We start from the raw sequence: 15,928 nt of genomic DNA on the forward strand, positions 1-15,928 counted from the left end.
GTGGATGTGTGATGCTCCAGGGCCATTTTAGCAAACACCACACCGACCACAAAACATCATTCACAAGTGACTTCCTCTGCAATCCAACAAGCTTGCTGCCTCCTCCAATAAAACATCAGAGCAGAATCAGTTACGATGATGGTGATTGTGGTGCTGTGTTAATTTTACTACTGGTGTCTCTGTTTTATGTTTGCTTTTATATTGTGTTCCTTAAGTATTTTATCATCTATCACTTTATGACATCTGACCTGTAAATAAATGAACTTTTTTGTGCAACATTTTAAAGGTTAGTCCATCCAAATTACATAAAGTCACATTTTCTCACTTGGTATCTAGACATTGGTTTATCTTGTGCACTTTTTCAATGATTTCTGCTACAAACCCAATTTGTGTGAAATGACCCTTTAAAGACATACAAGTTTGCCTTTATAGTTAGATGTGAAGATTGATTCTCATATCTGTCTTTTAACTATTACACTATATCCACCAGCTGTTAGCTTAGCAAGACTGGAAACAGGGGATAACAACTAGCCTGGCGCTACTATTGACAGGCATCATGACAGCTCCCTAAAAGTGAAGCCAAAACATATTGATCGACCCCTGGTGGTGGGCTGCAGTGCAGGTGATAAGTCCCATCCACTCCATGTTAGTAGATGGGACGTTAGCCAAACTAAAAAAATTGAAGTAAACATTAAATTAATTCCTGTCATTTTATGTCATATGAAATAAAAAGGGGGTGTAATGTCAACTGGCCGACTCTACAGCACAGACTCTGGCTCCAAATGACGTCATACAAGCAAGATGACAGCTGCTGGAAAGGAGATATTTTGGCTTCACTTTTGCATGGGGGCAGGAAGTGGACACACCTCATCCATATTTATATAAAGTCAATTGGTGCTATCCAAAGGTAGCAAATCATTAAGCATATTCCCTGACAAATATTCCTTTAAGAACCTAAAAAAAGAGAGCTAATTCCCAAAGAACAACTTGAACTGCCATACAGTATAATGCTAATTCTTGTGCACAACTCCAAGCAGGCATGTGTTTTCATGTCGGCCCACTGACACCCACAGGTATGCAGCTGGCGGTGCTGATGTTTCATAGCATAGCACAGTTCAGTAATATGCTCTGGGACGGCATATTAACACACATTATTTGCATTAGAGGAGAGTCTGCTGTCTCCAGCTGGACATGCTACCTGTGAGTTTGGCATTATCCCAGATTTGCTCTGGCAGGTGAGAAACTGCTTGCTAGCCAGGCCAAATCAGTCACCTCCCTTTCATATCCCTCCCTCTCCATATCTCATGTGTCTACTCTTCATTTTCATTCTTATCCACTCTCTTTCACTTGCATCATTTTTCTTGTTCTTCTTGCCTTTTCTTTTCAGTCCTCAGACCCTTACGCTGCCTCTCTTCTTTCGAAATGTTTCAGGGGAATTCATTAAAGCCTAACAAAAACATGATTCAGTAGAGGACATAACCTGAAGATGAGTCACTGTTGTTGTGTTTCCTGCCAAAACTCTTCTTCACATTATAACTGGAAGAGTGACAAAGTCATACATTCAAATATGCCTAAACGTGCTGTGGCAAATTTTTCAACACTTCATCATCATTATTCTTGATAAGATGAAAGTGAATATGTGTGTTCAGCCACACATATAAAGTATATCAGTAGAATCATTCGATACAGGCTTTTGTGCCAATGTGTACATCTACATGCCTGATCAAAGCCAGTGACTTTGAACTTGGGTCCATTTGCCCTCATGAGAACTCTGTTAATCCAATGCTTCCCAGTTTAGGAGCTTGTAGCTGCAACACAGAGGCTCCGCTCATTAGAATTAGAGACATTAGTTACGACCAAAGGAACTCTATTTCACGCACATCTCCCCGACTGACTAAATGAAGCTTTGCAAATCCTCCACAGCTTTTAATAGCTGCCACTAATATTACAGGTCACAAATGATTGCTCCCCCAGACTCAGATTTGGCTGATCAAACACAGGCCAAGATTATCAGTGTTATTTACGCTTGTGTATCACTCTGGCATAAACACACACTTATGGAAATGTGATCCCTCTACGGTAATGCACTTTATAATGATTTATGCTAGAACGATTCATGGGAAATGTGGCAACACAAGCAGTCTCAACCCACGATCCAATGTCGTTGTTTTTTTTCACTTGGCATTTTTCTTCTCTTGAGTTTGCAACACCGACTGGGAAATTTCACTTGTAAATGTGTACATTCATACACATCGCTAGACTCACTAGAAGTCTTGCTTTATGTTTCGGAAACACAGAGCTGAACGGTCTGCACTATAGTATGATGGCTCCACCTTTACAAATCAATTATAAAGTCTGGAGTAAATAATACGATGCATGTCTAATTACCCAACAATCAAGAAGCTTTTGGGGACCTTGCCAAGGAGAAATGGAGCTAACACGTGTATTAACACTCGAACACACACACATACACAAACCCAAACATGCATAATTGCATCTGAACTCATGCATACACCTTAAAAACACACAATTCAAACAAACATGCAGTCACAGGTACTCAATGTATCGACCAATTAAAATAAGGGATTACTATGTTGACTGCGTGTGTGTTTCTGTATGTAAATGTGTGTTTGTGTGTGTGTGTGTGTGTGTGTGTGTGTGTGTGTGTGCGTGTGTGTGGAGGGAGTGAGGAGGGGTACTGCTGCCACGCACACAGGCAAGCAGGCAGGCAGGCAGGCCTCACATTGCCCACAGCTACTCGGTAAGGATTCCCGATAAGGAGAATTAGTCAAAACTTGGGAGCTGCCAGTCAGCGCCAATTAAACTTTAATCTTGGGCTGAAACAGGCACAAATAAATTAAACCCTTGTGAGCGGCAATGTGCGCTCTCCTGATAATAGGGGATTGAAGTCGTCTCGGAGCGAGGCTGCATGTTCCCCAGCTCAGCCATGGCAGGCAAGCGGTACAGGGGGATCAGGGGTAAGGCTGGTGACAGAGTGAACTGAAAAAAAACTCTCAAAGTTGACACACGCATTGACACTGATACACAGGCAGGAATACATGAATTACTTGGATTGTTGATGCTGGACAGAAGGAGAAAAATGACAGCAGTTGGTTTTATTTTTCTCATATTGCAAGTTAGTAAAAAAAGGTGGCACATTTCCAGCTGTGAATGTGCCTTATATTAAAATTATCCAAGCACAATGTGAGAGCAGTTGAAAAATGTAAGTCAAATTTCAGGATTTGTATTGTGGATAAAATATGCTTTTTCTTCCATATACCTACATATATATTGACCTACAGTACATGGACTCGCATTGTAAATTGATCTATGCATGCAAATATCAGTAGAGGTCCTCACAACTTTTTTTTTCATGGTCCATGCCTAAACACATTATCCTTATTAGAAATGCCAGCCAGGCATGCAATTGACCTCCGTAAGTCCAACACTTTTTTTTCACAGTAAACTCTGCATAAACCCAGTGTATTTAATGCAAATGTATTAGGACAATCTTGGGGTGGAATCATATTGGACCTTCCAGTGTGTATTGGAATTTGATAACCAAACCATGCATGACGCTCCCAGTACCAAATGGAAATGATATTTTCAATCATGCTCAGGCATGGAAAACAGAGTACAAGTATCAACCAATATAATATTAATAATAAAGAAAGATCTACCCTTCATATCAGCCAGAGGAAATACTTTTAATGTTGCAATATTCAAAAGTATGGTTGTCTCCATGCACACTTTGTAGAGGGGGATATTTCATTAATATTTTTTAATGAATTAGTACCCTTATCTCTATTTCCTGTGCCCGACCTGTGCTAGCCTGGTGTTTAATTTCAAAGTAATTTTCTTGCTATATGAGCGTGCCGTTTATGTATTAATGTCATGGGCCTCGTCAGCCAATGCCATGATTTATGCCAGAGTAGGGGTCACATACATCCTAATATCTTAAAAATAAGCCCCAGAGAAATGCTGTAATGAGAAAACAATAACATTAACAATATTAGCAACAATAATGAAAATAATTGCCGGTGAAGCAACAATGGTAATCACACATAGAGAAATACCTCTGTGTTTGACCGAATCGTACACAATTATCATGCATGTGTATATAATATAATTAATTCTATGTCTGAGCCTCTTAGCCTGAGGCGATCAGCATAGAATCAGTTTTGTATGTATAATAGATCAGAGCGCAGTTCATGAATAAAACAAACGTGGGGAGTATGCAGCAGTGACTGTGAATGTTTGTCTTTGGACAGCAGAATCAAAGTGAACATGTAATATTGTGATAATCCATACTTGATGAATTCAAGGGGCTGACTTGCCTTAGCTAAATTCAGCTAATTTCCAGACATGGCTTGCCTCCGTAATTGAGTTTCCAATAACATTATGATTATTCCAGCCCACATGATAATTGAATTCAAGGTATTTTTTTCTTAACACTGCAATATTGTAGATGTGTGATTATTATGCATTTGCATGTAGATTTCAGTGCCTTCCTGAAACTCATCACTTTTCTCCTAACTGGATTTCCTATATTGTAGTATACATTTGGCTCATAACAAATGACGGGATCCCCTCTCGTTATGAGCACAGAGTCAATTATTCCAAAAAGTTCATTTTTATATCAATTTTAGCCAAGATAATGATATTGCAAAGAAGATTCCACCTTAAAAAAACTCTCCAAAAATCAACCCAGCGTCAACCTGTTTGTCATTCTCATTATACATGAAAAGTGAATATTTTTACTGTTGAACTCATCAAATTCACATCACTGCCAACCCTCCTCCCACGCTTCCAGTTTGATCCTGCTTAAGAAATGCTATCAAACTTAGACACCCTGGCCCCAATGCTCATCTGTTGCATAATGTAGGCTGTATAGCAGGACTGGTGCGGGTGTGAATGTAATTTTCATTAGGCTGATAGAGCCTCCACAGACTCAGCCCGTGCATAGGAGTACAGTAGGGGCACAAAGCAGAGAACAGAGCCGGCTGCTGAATATGGGAGTACTGCAGTATTCTTTTCAGAGGCACAATGCGCCAAATCCCCTTTCCTCACAGCTCTAGGTGAACTAGTTGGCATCTTCTGTACCCCTGCATGAAAATGAATTTTTGACAATGCAACACTAAGAAGTCGTTGCATTCATACATGCATAGCAGCATAAACACCCCCCCAAAAGCCCCCCAAAGTGGGAAATTATTTACCATATAGCCCTTCATCCAAGCCCGCCTCAGACTCACCCCGGAAAGCAGAGAACCTTTTGAATGTGTTGCTGAACATCATCAGCACAGACACCGCAAGCTTATGGCGAGATGTGGGTGGTAGTTCGGCATTAGCGTAGCGTTAGCCTCTTGCACTGAGTTGTGCTAGCTGTCATGTTGGGGGATGACTGGGCAACTAGTCGATGCTTTGAGCTACTCGGCACTCACGGATGGCTGTGAATGGAAGCTCTATCCATTCTCATCATTTGTAGTAGCCACAGGGCCCGTACAGTGAGGATGGCACCAGCCAAGACATTATGCCAGAGTTTAGCTGTTGTTTTGCATAAATGTTGAATCATGCCAGCGTCCTTTTAGAGTGTAACAACAGACTGCATTGATATTGATTTAATGCTCACTAATATTTAAACTGCCCTGAGGGATCGATGCTGTTGAACATGATTTAATATGTCCTACTAGTACAGATATAAATATAGCCACATACAACAGAAAATCGATTATTTGGTGTTTGATTTAACTTCTTGAGAATGTTGCTAAAACTGACTTCAAATCACATCAAAATGAGATATCAGTTACTCTAAAAGAGTTGTGGCTACTGTTACAAATAACTAAGAGCAGTATTAATATATTATTAATAATGATTTCCGTATTTGAGGGATGATTATTACATTAAAAATGATAACAGTGAATCTGAATGTTTTCGTGATATTAAATGATATACATTGAGCAATAATGCACGTGTTTTTCTTTTCTTTTCCTTGTTTTTACATAGTGGATATAAATATATATCATTTTGGAAGTGAACTGAATCCCTGGTGATGAGGAAGAATGGGGAAAGGGAAGCCAGATATAAGTAGGAAAGAAAGGTTGCAACAACTTTTAACAAAACATGACATGCGAATGAGGGCTGAGTCCTCATTTACATATGCTGACATTTTGCAGAGAATATTTCAACGTTAGGCTGAGCTGTAATGAACTCCTGCCAGGGAGCAGTCAAGGAATAATGTTTCCATAAAGGTAACCTGTCCACATCTCCTCCAGGAGAAAGATGTGGAGGAGGAAAAGAGACATTTTTTTTCTCTCCCTCTCTTCATCCATGTTGGGTGTTTGGTAACAAAGGGGTATTTTTCTTTCGGCGCTCTTCATCCATCTTGGCCGATACTGATTTAGTGTATTTTTCCACGCTTTTTACAGGCTAATTGCACACAGCGTCTGTGAATTTGTTAGTGGTGACACCTTGCCTACCCATTGGGAATGCATCTCATTACCGGACGCAATGTCCAGGAACATCAGATATTATTAGCTGTCATTAATCTGCCATATATAGTGAAGGGGGAGAATGGGGGAAAGAAGGGCAACAAAGGACACAAAGAGGCACATATGATGGCTGCTAAGTGCTGCATGGTAAGGTCAAAGTTCACAAAGGTTAGCAAGAACCCAGGTGGACAAGAGGATGTGAAGAATATGAAATATGATATTTGGATGAATTCTTAATCTTGCAATAGACCTGAAGATTATTGCAACATACAAAGAATAGAAACCCTGCACATACGCTATTTCCACCAATATATAAAAATTATGTAAGGCTTTACAGTCAGAAAGAAGCACTTAATTGAATGAAAGGTCATCAAACTCGTCTAATTTGGTAAATTATAGAAATTCTCACAAGTATGATAAAACCAAAGCTGAAATGGAAATCCATCTAAACAATTAAATTTGCCCTTTTCATTTGTGCTAAAAAGAGGACACAAATAAAAACAAGAGAGTGGGATGAACTTATATTAAAGGTGATACGATTTTCACAAATATCATTCATTCTGTTTTTCTGTTAACTTGCAGTTTCCAGTCAGAAAAAAATATCACATCTATGTCATTAAGAATCAATCCAATCTAACATCAAAATGTGTATAATATCTGCACTGGACCACAGAGCAAAACGTATTAGTTTTACAATAACAGCTAAAATTGTGAGATGCCTATTGTTTTTTTTTTTTTGGGTGGTTAATTTCTATTGGCCTGCATCCACATCATTTGATTGGCAAGTTTCTGTCTGCAAAAACAAACAAACAAACAAATAAAAATAGGCTGAGATACCTTTTATTCTCAGTGTAAAATACAATATTTTAAGATAGTTATACTATTATATATCTTCATTCAGTGAATGTGTATGATGTTTAGTTATTATGAACATTTTTTTCAGGCTTTCTGTAGTTGCTATGATGATTGCTATGGAAACTGCTATCGCTGAAACTGTGTACTTGCATGTTGTTTGAATCATTGTCTCTAGGGATGAACTAAATCGCTGCCCGGATGCAGCTTTCCTCACCTCAACACGTTGTTGACTATACTCACATGTTAGCTAAGGTAAAAGCTCTCTATAACAGTGAATCTCCGCCATATCATTGTACCTCATGAATGGCCCACATTACAACAGACTCTGCTGATCAGTTGTGGAACCCAAATCATAAATGAACATATTTTATACATGCATACTGTATTTTTGTTACTGTATTTTTTATATTTCAATTTAATCATTTGAACCAGTAACACATAAGCTATATGTTACTGAATATTTTCTATTTTTTATTATATTTCCCCATTTTATTTAATGCGTGCTTTGATTACAGGCCTATGCACAGTGAATAATGTTTTTGTAAACAGATCAACTATTTGGTCTGTTTTTGTCATGTTTCAAACTGCGTTTTGTTCTCAAATCCTATTTGACTAAAATGAATATGACAACCTTAAACTAGATTTTCAGAAGAAATTCATTCTCTTTCAATGCAGACTGATTGTTGCCCAAAAGAGTGTCTTTTTTCCACACATATGTTTAATTTGATACAGCATCTTTGGCTGTTTTTCCTGCACAGCCCCGCCTGAAGACTGCTACATGCATACTAGATAGGATTACACCTTCTAAGCAGATTTCGTTGTGGAAGGGTTAACACAGATCCCCCTGCTTTGCTGAACAAACAGGACACCATCTGAAGACACAGGAACTAACCGGGCTCTCATTAAGAGATTTTTTTTTCTTCTCTGGAGTAGGGGGGTTCTGTCCTGCTTTTTTGTAGAAGAGGCACGTTGCGGCCTCCTGCAGTGTCGCCTGGCTCTTTGAGCGAGATGAAGTATATGGCCTAATGACTAAAAGTTCCTCTATAAAAAGTATACAGCGCAGCTCCCTGCAAATTGAGTTTCCTCTTTGTGCCAATTGAGGGTGGTTTATGTAGGCTGCGGGGAGTTCCTTTGAACTCTCATTCCAAAAAACTCCAGATTCCTGGGTCAATCCCCCCCCTCACTCCTTTTCCTTCTTATGTCCCACCAGTGGTTAAGATAGAGGAAGAGGAGGCTGCTGTCTCAGACACCCAAATTCATGCCACATTGCACAGAACGAGCTCACCAGACAGAATGAGAGAGAGAAAGAAAAGAAAACACATCTTAAAATAAGGTTACGGTGGCATGAAGCAGGTGTTTCTCCTCTCCTTTATTGGTAATAAATGAGTTTGTAAATTGGACTTTATTGGATTAAACTTTCTAATGGTGTTTACATAAGGCCAAGGTAGCATAAAGTCATTAGACATTGTAGCACTTTATTTATTTAAAGTGGCATCTTAGAAGGCCGATCAGGATGCCTTAGTTTCTTTACCAGAGAATTTGATAAGACCGCACTTGATGACAACAGTAAAGGTTTGGACTTTGGGATATGAGACAGAGCACAAATAATAACTTCAAATATAGGAAACTTGACAAAACAATACAGCTGAATGTCTTAAAAAATGGAAAAATAATTTTGAGAGACAATATATCAATGTGAAGTAGTGACGTCAGATTAATTTCTTCACAAATGTCCCCCAAAGAAGCCCCATTTTTAAACTTTTCACTTATAAATGCTCTTGTTCTTAAAGGAAGAAACAGCTACAAATTAAGAAGGCCTGCTTGCAAATAAGAATTTGCCAAGAGGTACTTGCTGTCTTTCTTTTGTCCTCAGCTATCTTTATTGCCAAAAGCGAATGTTGGCGGCATCCCATGTGGAAGCAATGGGGGCCTGGATGCCCAGGACTCAGCCAAGTGGCAGCGATTGTTTTCCATGTTGGGGGCATGAAAGCTGGGCTCGTTCTACACTAATCAAAACCCCCAAAAAGGTCTCAGTATAAATCCCAAGACTTCTTCTTCTTCTTCCTCTTTTCCCCCACCCCACCATCTTCACAATTATGCACACACATTGCCATAAATCTAATGCGCTTTCATGATCTGTGGGAGCGGAGTACATAAAACGTGTTTGCCGGATTTGCATACAAACATACTTATTCTAAATCCCCCTCAGAAGTTGTAAATGATTGTCTTTTCCTGAAATACATCTCAGCAAATTGTATTTGGGCATGTTTATGAATCCTATTATGGCATGGGTTTTATCATATTTTGTGGACAGTGATGGCTTCTCAGCATAGCTGTTAAGAAGAGGGAGAGAGGGGCCTTGGGCGATAGACTTTGTCATTTGTTTCAGATGGGCGCTGGATTCCCCTTCATTGCTCCATGACAGGTTCACGGTACCAAGATGGATCTCTGCTAAGTCCCTGCAAGAGGAGTAATTCAGTAACTACTGTCTACTGAGTGAAAGAGGCTGCATTCAAACGTTCATTTTGGTCTTTGATGCAACACTTTTGAATGCATTATTTTGGATCTTAACATGATGCAGTAACAGAAGCAGAATCTCTTGTTGATTGTGGCCTTTTCAATTCAATATTTTTTACACCCTGTAAACATAGTGACATAATCGAGTGGAGTGTTGCATAATAAGGCCACAATAGAGCAGTATTTATCAAGAACTGGAAAGCTGCTGGGCAGGGAAGAGTAGGAAGACTTTGTTAACAGTGCCTGACAGGCCTGGGCTGCCAAAGAGATTATAATATCTCTATGTGGTGTGCTCCCCTGTAGCAACTGAACAGCCAAGGTAAGGTACTGATGACATATACACTATCTGGAAGTAAAAGACAGGCCAGGTGGTGACAAGTGTCTCACACAGATTAAAATAAGAGAACCATGTCATTTTCCAGGTGATATGTTCAGAGTTGAGTCTATTCAACAAAAAATCTAATATTTGAAATATACTATATTATTTTCCGTTGTTTCCCTAGGACCAGCTGGGCTCATGGACTCTTGTCAGAATCAGCCATTAATTGGTGGGACAAGCTGCTGAGTGGGGAGGTCATAAACATTTCAAGAGTTATAAAACTTTCATTAAGTTCTCACGATATCGCGCCAGTGAATGACCCTCTTGCTCTCTCCCTCTCTTTTTGTCTGGGTGGCGTTGAAGAGGGGAATGATTGTGAACAAGCGGCCTCTTTGTGGCGGAGGGAGCCTTTTTCAAACTGTCTCGGCCTCTTGACTCGTCCTAAGCCAGAGATCAGAGCTTGGAAAGTGGCAAAACAAAGGGCCGATTTAATGAGATTGTAAAACAGGCTGAGGAAAAGGAGGGGGTTACCAAATAGCCAGACTGCCAGCTCTGGTCCATTTCAAAAGGTCTTTTCAGGATCTCCTCTAAGCTGCCTCAATATGAGCAAGAGGAAAAAAAAAATCAAAGGACTCCAAATGCTCCGACAGATTTTGACATGAGGAAGATGTGGATATTTGTCTGCCTTTTTTTCCACACACACACACACACACACACACACACATACACACACACAAAAAAATGCATTGCACATGTCTGAAAAGTCTGTATTTTTCCCTCCCTGGAATTAAAATTCTTTTTGATTTGAATCATCAAATAAAAGATGTCATTTCAAAGTACTGTTAGTCACATCTAAATTACTGCAATTTCGCTGTAATTGACAAGCAGTTAAAATCTGAATATTTTAAATAGGAGTGACTGAAAATAGATAAATCAATAAAAGGAATCAATGACTATTGAGAGAAAAAACATATTTACAACAGCTGTAAGCCTCAGATCAGTGCACTTGGCAAAGGAACAATTTGAGTGAAGGAAAAAACAAATTTTGGTTTGTTTTGTGATCTTATAAAAATAAATAAATAAACCGTCCAATTATGATAGTCATAAGGCGGGACTTCTTGTTGTTTACACACACACCCTATAAATAGTACTGGCACACATTACAAAGGAAACAACATTCCCATTCATGTCCCTGGCTTCTGAGTTGCTCTTTCTAAGCAACGCCAGCTTCACGTTTATCGCGATACATCTGTCACGTATCTTCACCCCCAAAATCTCTGTGGAATTAGACCATTTAACCCCTCCTCAGTTGTCATTAGAGGAGGGGGAGAGAGGACGGAGGGATGGAAGGAGGGGAGGGCAGAGGAGGGGAGGGGAGGAGAGGAATGAAAACAAGCCACAGTTGAGGAGATAACCATCAGGGTCCTAAACCCATTATCTGGCCCCTGTCCACTGTTGAGTGTCAGGAGTCACACCCAGGTCCAAGTTAGCCTGAAGCTGTTGACCTGATGGTCTCCGCTGACATTTCCATTCAGATGAATGGCTCTTCGCTGCATGCTAGGAAGTGTCCAGTTTGACCCTTACCTGCCCCAAGATTCCCTCCCTTATTAACTGGGCTGTGGCCCTCTGTCTAACCTGTATTCTACTGCCTATCACCCCCCTCCCCACCTCTGAGGCTCTGGAGGCAGAGCCGTCTTCAGTAATAATGGAGGACAAATGAAGCCAGCCAGCCTTAATGGTGGTGGTTTTTAATGACACTGAGCTTTTGTGCTCTTTTCATTTAGACAAGGAGTGAGAGATGAGGAGGAAAACCACTGCAGCACTGGGACAGTAAAACTGCGGCGAGTGGCGTACCCTCGTTTTAAGGTTATAGGACACAGTTAAGTTCCTTCCGTGGCACAGGCAGGCGTGTCAGTAATGGGCTCGTCAGGGCACCGCGCCGTACACAGCTGTTTCTTTTATGTTCTTTAATTTGCTTGGAGGAAGGATAAAGCGTGTGAGTGTGTCTTTAAGGAGGCCCGTGGACTTGAGAGACCAAATACCAAAAGGACCTTCATAGGTGCACTGTAGTTAACCAATGTAATTAGCAAGAACACAAGTAATCAGTCCAGGGAAGTGTGTCATTAAATGGCATCCCCCCATGATTAATTTGCCGCTCGTAACGACGAAATGAACCTTCTCGGTGTCCTTAATGACCCTGGTTAATCTTTTAAAGAAACAGGGGCGAGAAAAGACAGCGAGAGAGAGAGATAGGGCGAGAGAAACTGACAGGGAGAGGGAGAGGGACTAGATATCAGCTGCTCACATCAATACTGTTTGCAGTTATGTAAGTTTTCAACCATAGCCAAGCTGGACTACTGAAATGCTGTTTCGAGTGGCTTAGTAGCAAAACACACATAAACAGATACAACCCACGATGATCTGTTTTGTTGGATAATCCCCTTTTAGAGCTATTAAAGAACAGAGGCAGCACATGGCACCCAGCATCTGACACCATGCTCTCTAAAGTGGAGGTGGCGAGGAGATTAGTGCAAGGAAAAGAGCCCCTATTATACGCCCTGTTGCATTATTAAACACACCTCCACGTAATTCATTCTTCGGTGGAGTACATATTTGTCTTGGTAATTTTTCTTAAGCCATGATAAAGCAGAATTAACCGTTTGAATTAATCATGGGAACTAATGCTTTGATACCAGGCCGGGGCCCTTGCGTCCAGCCAGCTGCACTGGCCTGCTTAACACCAGAAGTGCCAAGCATATGCTAGTTGGGAGGAGGAGGGCAGATAGAGAGGCCTGGGTGGGCAGAGAGGAGGTCCCTGTGGAGCCCTTCACAATGAAACACAATATCCTCCTCCTCAGACGCGTGCAATGACTTAAACACTCCATTGTATTAAATATGAATGAGGTTCCCCATTGTCCGGGTGCAGGCGAGCGGGGAGACTGTGTTGTCGATTAGCCACATGATTAAGCAGACGACACGGTAGGGGCCGCTGAGGTAAATAAAGGCCGCCTTCTGTCATTTCCTTGTCCCCAAGGGGCCCGCGCCAATGGCTCCTCACAAACTTAGCATGGTTAAAGCCAATTGACGGAAAAAGTGATAATATATGAGTGTGAAAACAGCTGAGTGATAGAAGAGAGGGAGGGATTGAAAGGGTGGGAAGAAGATTAACAGGCTAGGAAGAGGATGTGAAGGAAGGATGAGGAGAAAAGGAGGAAGAAAAGTATCAACAGGGATGTAGAGAATATATGAATGGAACGAAAAGGATAGAATAAGAAAGGAAGGAAAAAGTGATGAAATCTTATAGAAGGAGAGAGGGAAAAGAGACAGAGAGAGAGACAGACAGACAGAGGGAGAGGCAACAGAGGGTTTGGAGCTGCAATAAGCAGCGCCTTTGATTAAACAAGCAGGATAATTCAGTCATGCTCCATGTCAGGTGTTTATTATCACATTGTAGCATTTGCATGTGAAAAAGACGCCAGCGTTGGCTTCGCCTGGACCTCTTTCCTGCCATATGATTGGCTGACCGGGCATCTGCACAAAACTGTAGCAAAGCCCCCCTGTTAGGAGTGCATGAACCCAGTCATGGCTATTCACACTGGGCCCAATATGTCAAACGGTTATTATTGGCAGTGTTAGCCAAGAAAACAAATAGAGGCAGAGAGGCTCATAATGAAAGGGAATAGATTGTTTTAATCAATTCTCCTCATTAATCAATTTGGAGCAATATGTCAGAGACACAATCCCAGTTGATATCACTGATGAGTCACATAAAATGTAATTCTGTAATCCTTGTAATCATGAGGGATCATTGCAGTTTTATATGCTATGTCACTTTGTCTTTCATTTTATATTTTCACATGTTTTTGTATTTTGTATACTGATTCAATGATTCATTAAAAAAAGTGTATTTTATTGACAATGGAATTATCTATTTATATTTAAATGGAACTACATATTATAACATTATACATATATTTACATGAAGAATGAAGATAAAAACAGTAAAAGTTCATAATTTAGGCTTTAAAAGGTGCTGCTCTTCAAAGACCTCACCTTACCATGTGGAAGAAAAGATGTCTTTTGGGAAGTGCCATCACCTCGCTCTGACTATGAGCTCTCCCATTTTAATACTACCAAGCAGCTAACCTTTGCAGGCTCTCCTGTCGGAGTCCCCCCCCTCCCCACTCCCCCATACCCATCCCCCAATAGCCCCCTCTTATCCCGTCGCGGGACATTCAGGTAACTAATCTGCCTTTAAATATGTCTCGAAGGAAGCGCGGCTAATTAGTATCGGAATTTACTGCCTTCACTTTTATTGACTTGTCCTACTTCTCCAATAATTAACTAATGAGTAAAGTAATGAGCTATGTCGTTCAGTCGTGCTGTTCAATTAGAGTGCGGAATCAATTATTGAAAATAGTTTCTGATGCCAACGCCTGGTATGGCAAGTGAGAGTGCATGCAAAGAGGGGACAACTTTGATATATCAGGCCCTTTGACCAGAATGAAGGAACTTTAAAATGAATAGAAAAACATAGGCCTGTTTGTAATAGTCTGAAATATAGCTGTGTAATCAGGGCAGAATGCAACAACCGTACCACAGTCTTTTTTCAATCCTAACACCCTGTTACATGATGTCAGATGCTCTAAATGTTATTATTAATTTTCAGAACTGCTGATGAAACATTAGCTTACACCAGGCTACTGCAATACTTAACCCAACACAAGCTTTCCCACAAATCCCATTGGATCTGGGATGAGGTCTCGCAGTAAACAATGTGTCATTGAGGTATTTCAGAGCTTAACAAAAACATTGGGTTCATTATAGAAAATTAATTAGAGTAACACACTCCCAAGTGTTTCGGCTGATAATGAACTCTCTATCTTGTCAGGCCAATTTAGGCTGACGCTCTTTGATAATTATGTTTACATCAAAATCAATGCCCCTTGTGATGAAATAAGTTAGAATTTATGGTCCAATATTATATAAAGGGAAGACTGTAGTTGTGTGCCTCATAATAACTATGTTTTCTAAGTTTTGTTTTGGTGTTTATAGAAAAAAATATGTATATAAAGGCCTGGGAAACCATTCTCAATCAGCTTAATACATAAAGGTTATTTCACATTAAAGACATCTTTTTTTTGTCCTTTCTTTTCACACTGATTTTAAGTGGGAGGGGCTTAGTATTTCTGTTTATCAATCAAAGTTTGCCAATATTTGAATTAAAAAACTGACAGCAATATATGGGTGTGTTTGCATCTGTTGCCAACACTATCAATCAAATTTGATCAAACAAATCCAATGAAGCAGCTGTAAGAACTGTAAGAAGTAACAACTGACGATGTTTATTACCGAACATTAACTTTGGTTGTTGCAAATTTAATCATGAATATTTAATGTGATGAAGAAACAGATCTGAAAACAAGTTTACAGGGGCTTTAAAGTATAAGCACAAATTATTTAAATTTCCTTTTTTGGGGAGAGGGGTAATTATCTCAAAAATAAGATGGCAAACTGACATTTCAGTTCCCAAAAGATAAAATACGTACAGCGTATTGTGCAGTTGAATTTGTCATGTGGTGTTTAAATTCTGCTGTGCTTTGCTACCACTTTACGAGATCCAAAATGAGCCTGGGAAAGAAAACTAGCATCAGTTAAGTAATATTACGAGAGGATTTAAAGCACTTGCGGGTCATGCCAGTACTGGTTGGTGTAACTGCAGTGGCGGAAACATGAATAAAGATAGTTG

At 40.1% G+C, this 15,928-nt stretch overlaps 1 protein-coding gene across 1 annotated transcript in view; it reads left to right on the forward strand.

Moving 5' to 3' along the window:
* The window catches only part of ofcc1 (orofacial cleft 1 candidate 1), a 134,513-nt gene that overhangs the window by 107,928 nt on the left and 10,657 nt on the right, over positions 1–15,928 (forward strand). The window contains exon 24 of the mRNA XM_053342337.1: positions 10,164–10,179. Coding sequence (XP_053198312.1) covers positions 10,164–10,179 — 16 coding nt within the window. The remainder of the gene's footprint in view (positions 1–10,163; positions 10,180–15,928) is intronic.

This window comes from Scomber japonicus, chromosome 21, assembly GCF_027409825.1.
Source record: "Scomber japonicus isolate fScoJap1 chromosome 21, fScoJap1.pri, whole genome shotgun sequence".
NCBI lineage: Eukaryota > Metazoa > Chordata > Actinopteri > Scombriformes > Scombridae > Scomber > Scomber japonicus.